The sequence below is a fragment of the Phasianus colchicus genome, chromosome 2, assembly GCF_987193195.1.
Source record: "Phasianus colchicus chromosome 2, bPhaCol1.hap1.1, whole genome shotgun sequence".
NCBI lineage: Eukaryota > Metazoa > Chordata > Aves > Galliformes > Phasianidae > Phasianus > Phasianus colchicus.
Window position 1 is genome coordinate 30,956,819 of NC_143437.1, and position 14,464 is coordinate 30,971,282.

Here is a 14,464-nt window from a genome sequence, read left to right on the forward strand (position 1 = left end):
CCCATATGCCCACTTAGTTCATGACATGCCCTTTTTATTGCATTGTGCAAGCTGTGGCCCAGGAAGCCAGCACCCAGAAATGTACTTGTCAAGCCAGCACGGCCCAGGCTGGTGGCACTTGCTAACTGTGGTGTAAAAGGCTTCACCACAGGGGACAGAGGCCAGACAAGAGATTTACACATTGCTTATCAGGATGAAACACCTACTAAAAGCTCTCCCAGATAGAAACGGCTTCTGCTGAGAAAACAGCAAAAGTGGACAAATAACTGAGCCAGCTGACTGATGTTCAAATGAAGAGCACAGCACTAGCAATGCATTTACATGCATTTACCAGTTTTGGAATTAACATAAAGATGAGAAAATGTTTACAGTTTATATTAGAGTGGAAAGACATAGCAATAAACTGAATAATTACTTCGTCTGGTTCTGAAAACTGAAGTTGACTTTGGCAGCAAGGGAGGCTAAATCTGCTAAAAGACCATTTGCACATCCCAAGGTCAGCTATTTTCAGCCTGCAGTTCTTGTCAGCTTTGGGCTGTGACCCCAGCTTTTCTTCTCTTTCTCTGCCCCCAGCCTGTAATTTATAACTTTCTTATTAACAAAAGGATTGTTAGAAACGTTTCATCTGCCACATAAGTCCATTAATACCGTTCAAGAGACAACTGTAAGTAAAGGGACTGAAATGTATTCATATGGTACAAAGGAGGACAAAACATAACACACTGGAAGAGTAGTTGGAATATTCATAATAGTATGAGGTCTTCAAAAACTCAGGTCCAAGTGATATCTTGTACAAATTTATTTCTAACCTTCCAGAAGTTGCTGTCTTAAGTGAAAACTCCCACACTACTCAACAGACTGGAAAAGTCTTAGGATGCCTATGGCCATCTTCATCACTACTGAACAGCTACAACCATGGAATCATGACAGCAGACAAAAAGTGGCACAAGTTAATTTTAACCCCTGATCAGGCCTAGGATTAACATTGCAGCATGCAGCTTCAATTATTTACAGTCAGATTGGCTCAACTGTTACAAAGCTAGCAGTGCAATATGAGGAACAAATACATCAGGGCATCATGAATGAAGTAGTACTCTTCTTATACTCAATTACTTTTCCTGGTAAATGAAATAGAGATTGGAAGAAATATTATATAAATATAAATAAAATCTCATTTTGCTGACAAAAGGGATATTTTTAAAATGGAAAAATAGGTAAATTACAAGAACTCATGCTGGTACAACGATGGATATCAAAGTGCAAGTCTTAGAAAAATCTGATGCTTCCAGCTCCTTTTGGAATGCAGACTGTCACACAAAAGAGAGTGGCAGGTAATCAAAACGACAGCAGTAGTTCAGCTTCCATTTCTCACTTCACATTGTCTAATTTCTGCCCTTGGGTGCTCAGTTTCTTATTCCTCAGTTCTCTAAAATCTGATGTTCCACTTCCCCCTACTCGCAGCCAAGTCTGTCAGAAAGTGTGAACTCGAGATGAGAAACAACTCTCAATCCCTACTAAAACAAAACAAGATGATAGATATCTATCTATTATCAAATTAGAGAGGCATTACCGTGGGCTATATGTGGCCCCTTCTCTTCCCTGCCCCACCAGTTGTGATTTGGATGTGCTCCCATTTGCTTTATACAAAGTGCAACAGAAAAAATTTGCCCTATTCTCCAGTGAAGTGACACCAGATTGGTAGCTCCAATCTCAGGCTCATTTTTGTCAGCCTCTGTACCTGATTGGTTCCAGAACAAATCCACCACAAAGTACAAACTCTGCATAATTTCTGATAAACATATCTTTGAGCATTTTAAAGTAAAGTGAGAGGAACAAATCCAAGCTCCTGCTCAATAGCCCCCACTCAAGGTATTCACATAGAAGAAGGCAAGTAATAAAATTCAGCTCAGGTCCATAACCTGACTGAGAAAAAGCTGGAATTCAGCTCCCACCTCTCCAGGCAGCGATGAGCACAGCAGTTCAGAGCTAAAGTCGTTCCCTGTCTTTGAGGTTTTGTCTTTCATTTAAAAGGGACAAAAGAAATCTGGAGAAAAAGTTGGTCTAGAAAAGTTCATGCTAGCCAATAAAATAAACAGAATCACTGGAAAAGTTCTCAAATCTATCTTATTCTGTCTCAGACAGACCTTGCTTGATTCTAAGTTTACTTAGAAAAGAATTCTACTGACTTAATGACAGCAAGCAGCTTCTCTTCCAGTCTGGATTAGAGATCGGATAGACAAAGTGAAATAAGAATAGAAACAGCATAAAATGATCACACGTCGGGAGAGTCCTTTTTATCTAAAGTGACATCTTTAAAAAACAGCTCTCAGATGAATAGATGGCTGGCTTTTGTCTGCATGCAACATGAACTGTTTTAATGAACAACATTCCTTTCCTCCAAGTTTCAGTGCTTCTGTCTTTAATTCCAACTGGTTTTTGCCCCTAATCAAACCATGGTGCATGGATCAAATGCTGCTGCGGTTAAGATCAATGCTAATTTGAAAAAATTTCAGCAGAAGCAGGATTTGGTCAGTAGATTCAGGGGGCACGCTTCAATATGTTTTGAAGTTAAGCACTGTATTAATTATCAAATGACACTAATTGTTTACATATAAAAACAGGAGACTTAAAATAAATCCCTTTCAGCACTGACACTTGTGGGTGTTTTTTCAGGAACTATTTAACATCATATAGGAATACATTTACTTAAGGTATAGGAAGAACACTCTGTCATTTACAAAGCACAGGGGAGAAGGAACAAAATTACTACCAAGTTAGAATTTCACTGATGTAAGTATGCCAACACATAGCCCAAACTTTGCAAAAACCTAAATTCTAACTAGTCAGAACTTTTTCCTTCTAATACAGAAGCATCTCTCTTTCCATTATTAATTTTTTTAAATAAATGAATCGATGCAACTGTTTTCTGTTTCTGTATCCAGCCACCACATACTCTCTGAATACATTCACATCTCACATGAACCTGTTTCTATTCTGCATTGCCTCTTTTTTAAAATTAAAAAAAAAAAAAAAAAAAAAGTTATAACAATGTACACTCAACTTTTTGTCGTATTGGCATTCGACATCTAAATAACAGAAGTAAACTGGAAGTTGCACAATACTTACTGTTAGCAGGTTAATTAAATCCATATTAGGCTCTAAGTGATGAGAGGCAGTTTGCAGGGAAACCAGTTCGTTCAAGGTGATGGAAAGCTGCTGCATTTTCACTATGTTTACTTTATTTTCATCTATCCAGTCAGGAAAAATGACGTGGACAGCAATCAAGTCTTTCAAGTGAACTCCTAAAATAGGAATTTTGAAGCCAACACAGTCAGCAAAAGCCTTGCGGTAGTTGCAGTAGTTTCCATTGGAAGAGACCAGCTCTGTCATTTCGTTCCAGTCCTACAAACAGCCAAAGAAGCAAGTCCTTGTGAAAGCATTCATAGCATTTCCTTAATCTGTTTTAATGAGCATAACTTGTGGCTGAGTCAACAGAGTTAATTTTCTCTCTAATACATGCAATCAAGCAGAGAATCTCTGTGAGTCGATTCTTCTCCACTGAGAGAAACCCAAGCCAAGTCCCTTAGGATATCCTGCCAAGATCCAAGTATTTTGTTGGTGAGACCTGACCTGCAGAACTCATCAGACCTTCAAGAAGGATGTATCTTTGCATTCTGTTGTCCACCATACCTTTGTGACTTCCGAAGACAGATGAGAATGAGTCTCTTTCAGGCGAGAAATAGAGCTGTGGCTAAGACCTCCCACAACTGCCATCAGTGTGTTGAAGTTCTGGAGATGAAGGAGCTTCTGCAGGAGAGATGGATCATGAAAAAAATAAAAATAAGGGACGTATGTATGGCAGCTATCCAGTATCACAGAAGACAAGCTAAGGAGACACCCTACCATTGCTGCATTGGAAACAACTAAGCCAAGGGATGTAAGAGAATTTAGCAATTATTTTTTAAATTAGATTAGTTCCGCAAGAAACACATGATAATGACAGTTGGGAAACAGAATACAACAAAGAAAAAATACATCTTATTGTTTTGTCTTCTAAAAAATGCAGATGTACCACACCTGAAAGAAATAACTAGCAGTTACATTGAACAGACTTTTCACTCAGGAAACAGCCCAAAGAGCAACCAGTTCACTTGTTTCCTGCAATCTCTATATTGTTGCATTATATTGGAGGAAGGAGACTCATAAACAAGACCTACCTGTGCAACATTGATAAACTTTGTGATCACTTCTGCCCTTTGCAGGGGTGTCGGCTTGCTGAGAACCATGAGCTGGACCCACTTGGAGATACCGTTAAACAAAGCAATAGATCTCTCCAAAGTAGGATTGTTGTCCAGGCAGCCATGGATCACATAGCTTTGGTAGTCTGTGAACTAACAACAAAAGGGACATACATTTTCATTAAAATAGTGGACAACTTCATAGTCAAATTGAAACTTTGATATTTTTTCCCTGTCAAAGCTCTTCTTGTTTAGAAAGTGATTACAACGAGGCTCAGCAGACCCTGCTGCACATCAGTACTTTCTTAAAATATTTTCTTTTCTTTTATTTACAGTTCTTGTTGTATCACTTAAAACTTCAGCATTTGAATGCCAGATAATACTAAGGCATGCATGATGAATATGATTATTACTTTTATGGAATCATTTTTCCCCATGATTTACTCAACACTTAAAACATTTTATTTTATGCAGTTTTACTTGACAACCTCATACAATGATACAGTGATACTGTATAGGAATGACCTAGTGCTACAAGCAAGAAGCATATAAAAAGGAGCTTTCACTTTACTTCAATACCTGATCAACAGCATTATTGATATAAACAGCAAAATCTGGGCACTGCTGAAGTCAACAGGAGCTATTCACAGAAGCCTGAACTGCAGCTCAAGAAGCTAACTATGCACCAGTATTTCTCTTCCTATGCCTTCCTCCTACATCAATCGATCAATTTGTAGCACAAGCAGCTAGTTCTGCTAAATCTTGCTCATTCTGATATTGTTCATTCCCTGTGTATTCATGGATATCGTTCCACATGGATAGCTACCACTAGAATTAGATTTCCCAAAAACTTCTGGAAAATATTCTTCAGCTCTCCCTTAAATTTGGATTTTCAGAAGCTTATGATGAAACTTCAGCTTGTGTAGGGAGCTGTAGCAATACCAGCCAATACTGACTTCTTGGTCGTTTTAGCTGCTAGAACTGCCTGCTAGAAGACAATATGTCAGCACATTCTCTTACACAGTAGATGAAATGTAAAAAAAAAAAATGTTTTCTTAAACAATATGAATGCTCTTTTCTAGGACAGGATCCTAGCTGCAAACAACAAAGTTGGAGACTTCTTACAGAAATTCTCCTAAAAGATTTATGCTCCAGAAAAGTGAGATGTTCAGCTAGTTCAATGGGCTCCAGATGATCAAACAGTAGGCAGGCTTTTCCTTTCTTAGAAATCTTCTTCCTTTGTGTAACTCTTCTCATCCAGTCATAGGAAGGTCTACAACAGAAAATTAGACACAATTCTCATTTCTTTTTGAGTAGTAGCCATCAGTTTACATAAAATTATCAAGAGATCTATCTGTAACCTCTAGCAGACAACAATCAGCATAAGATAATGTTCAGGTGTATAATGAGGGGTAAGGACTTCAGAGATATCCTTTCTGCATAAGATGCATGATAGCAGGTTTCCATCAGAAGAAAAGGACAACGTACAGGAGGCTGTAATTCAAAAGTGCCTTGGAAATACAAGAAAAATAAGTCAAATTCTGATTAAGAAAAAAAAAAGCCACCTTCAATAACATCAAGAATTAATTTTAACTCTATAAGACCAGAAGTCCATAAAATAACAGAACAGTAGTAATACCATCAGTTGAACAACCAACAAAACAGTAAGGTGTTTGTGCATAACAATGTAAACCATTTGCTTACAAGTAAAATAACCATTTGCTGCCAGTAATGGAATAACTCCTACCCAAATACAGCAAAGGCACTTCGTAGAGCAGAAAGAGGTTCCTGACTTAATATTTTAAAACTAAGATCGAAGAGCTAACTTTCATGTGATTTCACTGGCATTCTTGCACAAAATCTTGCAGCCTTCACTGAGATTAGTTGGGCTGTCCTTCCAGGTTGCTAGGCTGATTTTTAAATAAGGAAAAACAATTTTGACTGTGCCACATTTTAAAAGAAATTCTACAATATTAGGTGAGATATAAAAGCCTGTTTGGTGATGTTTAAAAGGTAACTTCTTAGAAGTCATGGAAATAGTAGTATAATCACTTCAGTGCAAGAAAATTACACGTGTCAGTGCTAAAGATTATTGAATTAGATAATAGAAAAAAGCACACAGAAATGCATTGGAAAAAATAGGCAGGTTACAGATAAGAGAACAAAAAAGCTTCCCTAAGAAAATACAAGATTTACACAATGTGCCAATCACTGCATTGCTTGTCATTCTGTATGAAAAGTAACAGGAAGAAAGTAATATTAATCATTTAATTAGCACTAGCTTTTTCAAAAGAATCAGGAAAATTATTTCTTTACTGTTTATATTAAATACTTATGCATAGATAAGAGACTTCAGTGTCAAACTACATGTAGAATTCCAAATTTAGAAGGTAAGAGAGGTTTTTTTTGTAAATGATTGTTTGCTTTCTCAAGATTAGGACGGCCCTTAATACTTTCATATTTTGCACAGAATTAGAATTCTGCTGCTACAGAGAACAGAGAGAAAGATGCTGAAGCTCATGACATTCTTACATGCTGGAGATATCAATGAGATCAATGTGGTCCTCATAGCCAAGCTGGCTGGCTAATTCTCGAAACTCTTCAGTCAAACGAATCAGCCCAAGATCCAAGTTAAATTCTGCAGGAAATTCCAGAATCCAGTATCTGAAATTGACATAAATCAGTTCAGAGACACCCAGGGATACAAGTGTAATATTTAGTGGCTGTACAGATATACTCATATTTTAATCAACAGAACTTATGAATATTTCAGACTGAGTGGTTTTAGGGCAGAGAGGGTGTGCAATCCCAGCCTACTGATGCTGAACTTCTCTCTGACACTGATGACAAAGACTTTAAAAATAAACAGTCACGGACCTAGAAAAACAGGGGCTGTACCACCAGGTCTTTTAGTAGCTGAATCAACAGTCTCAAGTAAACCCAAAATATTCCATCTTATAACTGACGGCAGGTTTGGTGACATCGTGCAATCAAATTATCATATAATTTCCTTCATTTAACAACCACAGTACCATACAGGAGCACACTTTGAAATGTCAAATTAAAAGATGCGTAGGGTGACACACACAAAAGGCAGCCACACCACACCCATCCCAACTCACATTGCCAGGGCACCCAAATGACTTGCATTTGTCCCTTGTTTAAGTGAGACACTGTGCTCAGAAAAAGATTTTCCAGTGAAAATGAAAATGTGAAGTTAAAGTGGCAGCACTACCACGATAACCATGTAAACAAGGTAATTCCTCTTCTATTTAAGAGGGCAGGAAAAGGGCTTTATCAGTGCTACTTTCAGTACCTCTCTCCCATATCCAACAGTGATATAATTTAGTCATTTGTTTGAGGGAAGCAGGTTGTAGCACGTTAGCTTAAAAATTCATACTTTCTATTTTATGGAGAAATGCTCCTAAACAAGCACACCCTAACCAGGGAGAGCTTTCCTGTAGAAACAAAGTCAGAAACAGGTGCAAAGATCAGAACAAATCTGATCTGTAAAAGCTTTGACATCACTAACATACTCATGTCATTATAAATTACGCACAGATTATTTGAACTGAAGCCAACAGCCCGGAGATAAACTTCCTCCACCAAAATAGATGATATGTGGAAGTAAAAAGTGTCATTGTTCTGTGTGGCACTGACCTCGTCTCCCTGTAAGAGGTGTCATGCTCAAACACCAGGTAATACACAGCACAAGGTTTTCAATCAGCTCTGTACAGTTACATGTCTTAAGCGCTGGTTCTGCTGAAACCATTGGTTTCAAAGCACAGTAATTCACACTTTACTATGGACTAGAGATCAAATTAAAACAGTAACTTTTTTAAACGTTAGGAAAATAAATTACAATTGTAGTATTCATAGCAAATAGAAAACAGAAGCATGCCCACCTCATGAAATAGCAGATTTTTAGTCTGAATTCATTGCAGTTCTCTCCACTGGCATCTCTATATGTATTCTAGTTAAAGAAAGCTTTAGGTGCCTTGATTCAGTAATGTGGTTTTTATCTACATCAGACAGTGACTCTAGACCAGTTGAGCAAAACCAGTATTAAAAACTTTCCTTCAACAGACAACTACAGCATGATCTGATATTCATTCACTTACACAGTATCTTAAGACAGTGACTATTTCTTGGCTGCCATTTTGGTTTTTGCCCTAGCAAAAATGCCTCTATTGCACTATTCTGAGTACTCTGCTGAACAATTTTGAAGATGCATAGGTACTTAGCTACCAGTGAAAGCTCATATTAGTCCATAATACCAGCCTGCCACTATAAATTTGAAAAGTTATCTTGGCAACATTTTTCCATGTATTCAAAGATAATTCAAAGCATACCTCAGCAAACTTGCTTGTATGGAAAATACCTACAACCAAAAGCCGAATGAAGCTCCCAGATTTCCATGTTTTAGGGTGAAAGAGTCAAGCCCTGTTTGTCACTAATTAAGTAACAAATTTTTACATGCAGTTGCAGAAATAATCTGCTTTCAACACTGTAATGCCAACTTGCAAGAATTCCTGAAAGGATATGTAGACAGAAGCTTGACAGCCAGCTCTGTGGAAGGCAGGTACCAACGATGCATTAGAAGAAAGATTCTTGGCAAATGGCTGGAGCATTGATTTCCTCTGTCATCTGCAAAAGAGCAACAAGTGAATGAACTACTTAGTTGCGAATAGAGAAGCGTATATCCTTCAAGTGGAGATAAAAAATATCAGAAGTTAAAATCTTGGGTCATTATTTACCAAACAGACAGGAAACAAAAGCAAAGCACACAAATCCTCCTTTAGAGGAAACTATTGATAGACTGTAGTGCTGTAGGGAAAAGAAAGTCCAAGCAGACAACAGGCATGGACATGTCTAGCATAAGCTAGATGACATGCAATGAGACATTGGGTTATACAAATAACAAATCCAAAGTTAGTCCACTGAAAGGGCAGGGAGATGGTTTATTTAAAACCACATATAAGATTTGTTTACTTGCAGCTGCGTATCAACCACTAGATTGTTTAAAAAGGGGATCAAAAGCAACACTTCAGTCCATGTGTGGATCGCACCTCCAGCTGCTGTACAGACTCTCCAATTTTCTGCAGTGTAGCCACTGAGCTATGGGAAGTTACTCCCTGGCAGGCTGGCTGACTGTTCACGCTCCACAGCACCCACAATCCTATGTTATTTTCTCTCTGTTACTATTTCAGTAGACAATAGTCTATATCTGTGTATGAAACAGGAATCACAGACAGACTAGAGTTGTCAAGAGAGCATGTATACATGGAAGAGAGATATTATTCCCAACAGACATGAAGTATATGGGTTCTGTTACCTCTCACTAGGTATACAGGACAGCAGGTCTGATCGTGGTCTACAAAAAATGGATATACAGAGATGCAGTATGCTGAGAAGCCAAATCTGGCCTTTAAATATTTAATTCCTCTCATCTTTGGATGCTTCCTTCTCTCCAAAAGGGAAAAAAAAAAACCAAACCAACAGCCCTCAATCAAATCAAAATCTGTCTTGTGTTCCAAGAGACTTTAAATGTAGCTTTGTGAATTAAGAACCCATTTCAAAGCATATAAGTATATCCATGAACTCATCTCATCTGGCTATAGGGTGACCTAATTCTTGATTAATGGCGCAATGGATCAAGGTCTACTTCATCACTTCTTTCCCTCAGACCTGGTACACTACATTTAAATAAGAGTAAAAAGATTGCATGAGCCTCAAGTCGTATTATTTCCAATTATTGCATGATGATTTGAAAAACATTTTAGAGCATCAACTGGTCAGAAAAGCAGCTGTGTAACCACTCAAGACAATGCCAGAAATAACTCCTTGAATCATTCAACTAAACATTTGTTTAGTTTTAAAACCACTATACACAACATTGCGCTTTATCTGTATTAAATTTTCTTAACACAATATGCATATGACTAAAATTCTGGCCTGTATAATTCTGGGACAGAATGAAACATGGAAAATTTTACAGAATAGAAATGTTTGCCAAGGGAAAGACTGCCTAAATCAGAGAACAGCAGGGGTTATGCTATAAGATTAATTCAAAGAACAACAGCAAAGCAAAGTACACCTACCAAACATTTCAATACAAGCGTTCAAAAGCTCATCTAACGTTGCAGCCTTCCCAAGTGTGTTTGACCCCATTGTTCTTTAATCGTTGTCAAAAAATAAGAGGCATTTTCACCAAGTAGAAAAATGCTTCTTCAGTTCTTCAGCTGCACAGTTTTTTCATTTTATCGTTGGTTGCATTCTTAGCTGGGCTTCCAGGAAAATCTGCAGGAAGAAAGTAAAGGAAATCATAGCTATATGGCTACATGACAGAATTATCAGGACGCAGCGTTTACAGTTCAATTCATCTTCTCTGCAAACTGTTTTTTTTCCCCACACACAACACCGACCAAGTGAAAGAATGCTGTAAGATTTCTATACATTCCAGCTTGTGTTTTTAAGTGTTTGCCAATTGTTTGTCCACTAGCACAAAACACATCCCTAGCAGGGGACATATAACACAAACCAGATGGCAAGTGAGGACATGCATGTGTGCTGACGCACACTTTGTTCAGGTCATTTTATTTACACTTGATAAGTCACTTCGTTAATAACACTGCTTTCATGTTCAAAACATAAACAGTTGTTTTTCCTAAGGTTACAGCTCGTGGCTGATATCTTTTTATGCTAATGCTTTTAATTGGCATAGGCCACATAGAATGTTTAACGAAGGTCATAACAAACACTAAACTCGGAGGCTAATTTTTCAAGGAACCTGAAGATTGAATGCTACAGCTTTTTAAAATAGATCTTTCTATAGGAGCTGAGCACGCACAGAAGGCTGAATACATACAGAAAACTTCTAGACTGTACCGTACATCTACTATGCATTTAATTAGCAGTTATCCATTTACACCTGAAAGAGGCAAAAAATACTGATCTGAGATTTCAGAAAAAAATACAGATAATGTATAAAGAATTGGTATTTCAAAATAACTTATCAACACTTTAAAAATACGATTGAGGAAAACGATTGAAGATTCCGTCTATCCCTTGAAAATTGCTGCGCGTGAAATGTAGGAGGGGAAGAAATTTGATCAGATTTTTTTAACCATTCCCTATAACACGTAGCATAGGGCAGCATCATCCCTATCTTCTGTTAACAGCGTTAAGGCACCTGTATAGCAATCAACAAGTAACACTCCATGTAGAATAGCAGTACTTTTATTTTTAGTTGTATGACAGCTATTTGACTAGTAGATACCTAGATTCTAACACTACAGTCCACTCCCTGAAAAAAGCCTATCTGACCACTAATGGGTTTTATGCTCATAATATTGCTAAAAGAAGGATGTAACATTTCCACTGGAGGAAGAACTGGCTGAGTGGGGCTAAGCCACATATCCTCAGCTGAGCCAAAACGTTATATCATATCTCTTGATCACAGCCTCCAACAACCACAACCATTACATCATTATTTGTGTGATTAAGCACTGCTGTTCTATTAGAATGAGAAATGTCTAGATTGTGCCATAAATAGCATCCAACCACAACACCACATCTAGAGATGGATGAGCAGAGCTCACTCAGCAGCTGTTCCATGTCAGAGAAGTCAGCTCCAACTGGTCCATAAAGGACCCGCTGCTGGACAGAGCTGAGCCATGAGCAATGCTGGTTTGATTCTGAGAGAGAAGATTTAAGAATGGGAAAAACTGATGCACTATAGCAGCTGGGAGAGAGGAATGAGAGATGTGAGAAAAACAGCCCTGAAGGCACCAAGGTCAGCGCAGGAGGAGGGCAGGAGGTACTCCAAGGAGTTTCCTGCAGCCTAGAAGCAGCCCATGGAGGTGCAGGCTGTGCCCCTACAGCCTGTGGACCCACATGGGACAGATCTCCATCTGCAGCCAAGGAGGAGCCCAAGGTGCTGCAGTGGATGAGGCCTGAAGGAGGACCCTGCAGGAACAGCCCTGGGCCAGAGCTACAGCCTGTGGAGAGGAACCCATGGTGGGGCAGGAGTTTCACCAGTCCTGTAGCACTTGCCAAACCAAAACCAAACCACGTTGTCATATGTCATGCTTTATTTGATGACATATTACCATTAGGGGAGGCAAAATTCCTTAATAAGTGAAAAGCAAAAATGTCTGCAGCATTGTGTCTAGAGGTTAAAAATTTGTAATGGACTGACCTACTAAATGCAGACTCCCTTACAAGGCTTGACCTCACCATGACCACCACATTGCAGTCATTTGAGCAGAAAGCTTTTCCTTAACACACTTTCCTTAGCATATGCAGCCTAATTGCATTTTTATTCAACGTTTTGGAAGTCCTAAGATGACACTGTGGATTGTCCTGAAAGATGTGTTTAAAATGAACGTGCAGGCTGTGAGCTCCTGAAGCAGATGCAGTCAGGTGTATCGCCTTATTTTTTAAAGAAACAGGATACACTGACAGCTAACTTGTGGTCTCATGCAAAAACACTGAAGGGCAACAACAGAGCGAGGGGCACTAGTCAAGTTTTAACTGTTGGCTCTTATTAGCAGTATAAACTGAAGTCATCACTTTTATTGCTGGAGGCTACTAAGGGGAGGTCCTCACCTGGAAGCTACAGGAGTTTAACATAAAACCCTGATGTCAAGCCAATACAAATCACTGCAGGCACTTTCACATGGGTTCCATACAAGCTACATTGGTTACAGGTGCAAGCTAAACCAATAAGCTGGGTTTAAATAGGCTTACATTTGACAAATGGGGTAATATTTATTTAGCTGAATTGAATTAAAACAGCTTTTTAGCCAAACAAAAGTAAACGTAGATGTAACATTTTCTCCCATCACTTAAAAATGTGTTATTTTTCCTTCTGCCTAGGAACAACAAATAGAGCCACGTGTAAATAGTTCAACTTTGACACACAGGCACCTCTATGGGTCTCAGCTCATCTGTAAACTTTCCAGAGACCTGCATGCAGGAAACTCACATTCGTTACAAGATTAGGACATTCTTGGGAGGTTTAAGTAAGTCAGACCTCTCCTCTTTTCCCCCTCCTCAACTCAATGCTTGCATTAGATGATTTCCACCACCTGGCTGCTGGGCAGAAGCTGCTGAACAAGGAAATCAAATCAGTAACAGCACACAGAAAAATCAGCTGAGAAAAAAATCAAGAATCTCATGAGAACATTTATAGTAACTGCCCTTACTGCACTTTTTTTGGTTTACCCTGTCTTGTTCACATCCATGGCAAGCTCTTCAGGACAGACTTCATCTGCCATCCTTTAGTTGTAGTGGAGGACCTCAGCATGAGGCCTTTTCTTGCTATTAGTCTCCAATAGATTAGTGCAATTACCATAATAGGAATCCTAAATGGGATACATAAGGCTGCACCTTTGCCTACACTGGTGCAGTCCAGACATCTGTCTGGGCTCAAGTTGACACAAGTTGCCTAACGCATGGTTCCCTAAGTTTACGCAGTTAAATATTTCTTGTAGGTTATCAGTAGCGGTTTATTTATTACAGTACATGCAACTCCATGTCTAGAAAACTCTAAGAAAGTGACATCCTTGGTCAAGTTGCTCCAGCTGACACATGCTAAGGATGTTCTAAGCAGGAAAGCACAGTGACAGTGTAGGCTGTCAGGCAGCCTAATGCCACTGTTTCTGTCACAGTCCATGACCTCAAGCATCACATGCTGCAGGATGGCACATTGGCTTACCAGTGACATTTGTCATGTGGCGTGGAAACACAGAACAAGGGGAAGATTGTTGCACTGCCCCTTGCATGCTGGATATGAGCTTTGCTGGGAGCAGGAGAGGAAAGAAAAGTAAATCTGAAAGTCCTGGATTCTTCCAGTGTGATTCACCAGTATTTATTCACCTTTGCTACACACCTTCAGACAGTAGTTGTCCAATTAACCAGGAGATCCTCGATAATCGCCTCCATCTTTTACTTTAATTCACTTTTTCTGGATCAAAATGGAACTTCAAAATGCACTAAACAGAATGTTTAGTCCACCTCTCAATGGAGGAGAGGACCGGGACATGGCTAAATGTATACTGCTGATGAGTAGCTAGAGCAAAACCTCATATTAACAAGAGATATCCCCTGCACAGGGGATGTTAGTGATTCTATGCCTCTATAGGCTCAACAGGGTAAAATTTCAACTTCTCCACTTCATTCACCTACTGCAAAGCAGCCAGACTGTCCCCAGCTAGCAGCCA

The 14,464-nt window shown here is 38.9% G+C and overlaps 1 protein-coding gene across 1 annotated transcript in view; it reads right to left on the bottom strand.

Annotated features, from left to right (window-relative positions):
* RASGRP3 (RAS guanyl releasing protein 3) overlaps positions 1-14,464 on the bottom strand; it is a 38,998-nt gene that overhangs the window by 14,089 nt on the left and 10,445 nt on the right. Inside the window, exons 2-9 of the mRNA XM_031593404.2 lie at positions 10,340-10,538; positions 8,783-8,885; positions 8,144-8,206; positions 6,771-6,902; positions 5,364-5,511; positions 4,218-4,391; positions 3,691-3,807; positions 3,127-3,402 (exon numbers count right to left, since the gene is read on the bottom strand). Of these exons, the coding sequence (XP_031449264.1) occupies positions 3,127-3,402; positions 3,691-3,807; positions 4,218-4,391; positions 5,364-5,511; positions 6,771-6,902; positions 8,144-8,206; positions 8,783-8,885; positions 10,340-10,409 (1,083 nt within the window). The 5' untranslated portion in view covers positions 10,410-10,538. The remainder of the gene's footprint in view (positions 1-3,126; positions 3,403-3,690; positions 3,808-4,217; positions 4,392-5,363; positions 5,512-6,770; positions 6,903-8,143; positions 8,207-8,782; positions 8,886-10,339; positions 10,539-14,464) is intronic.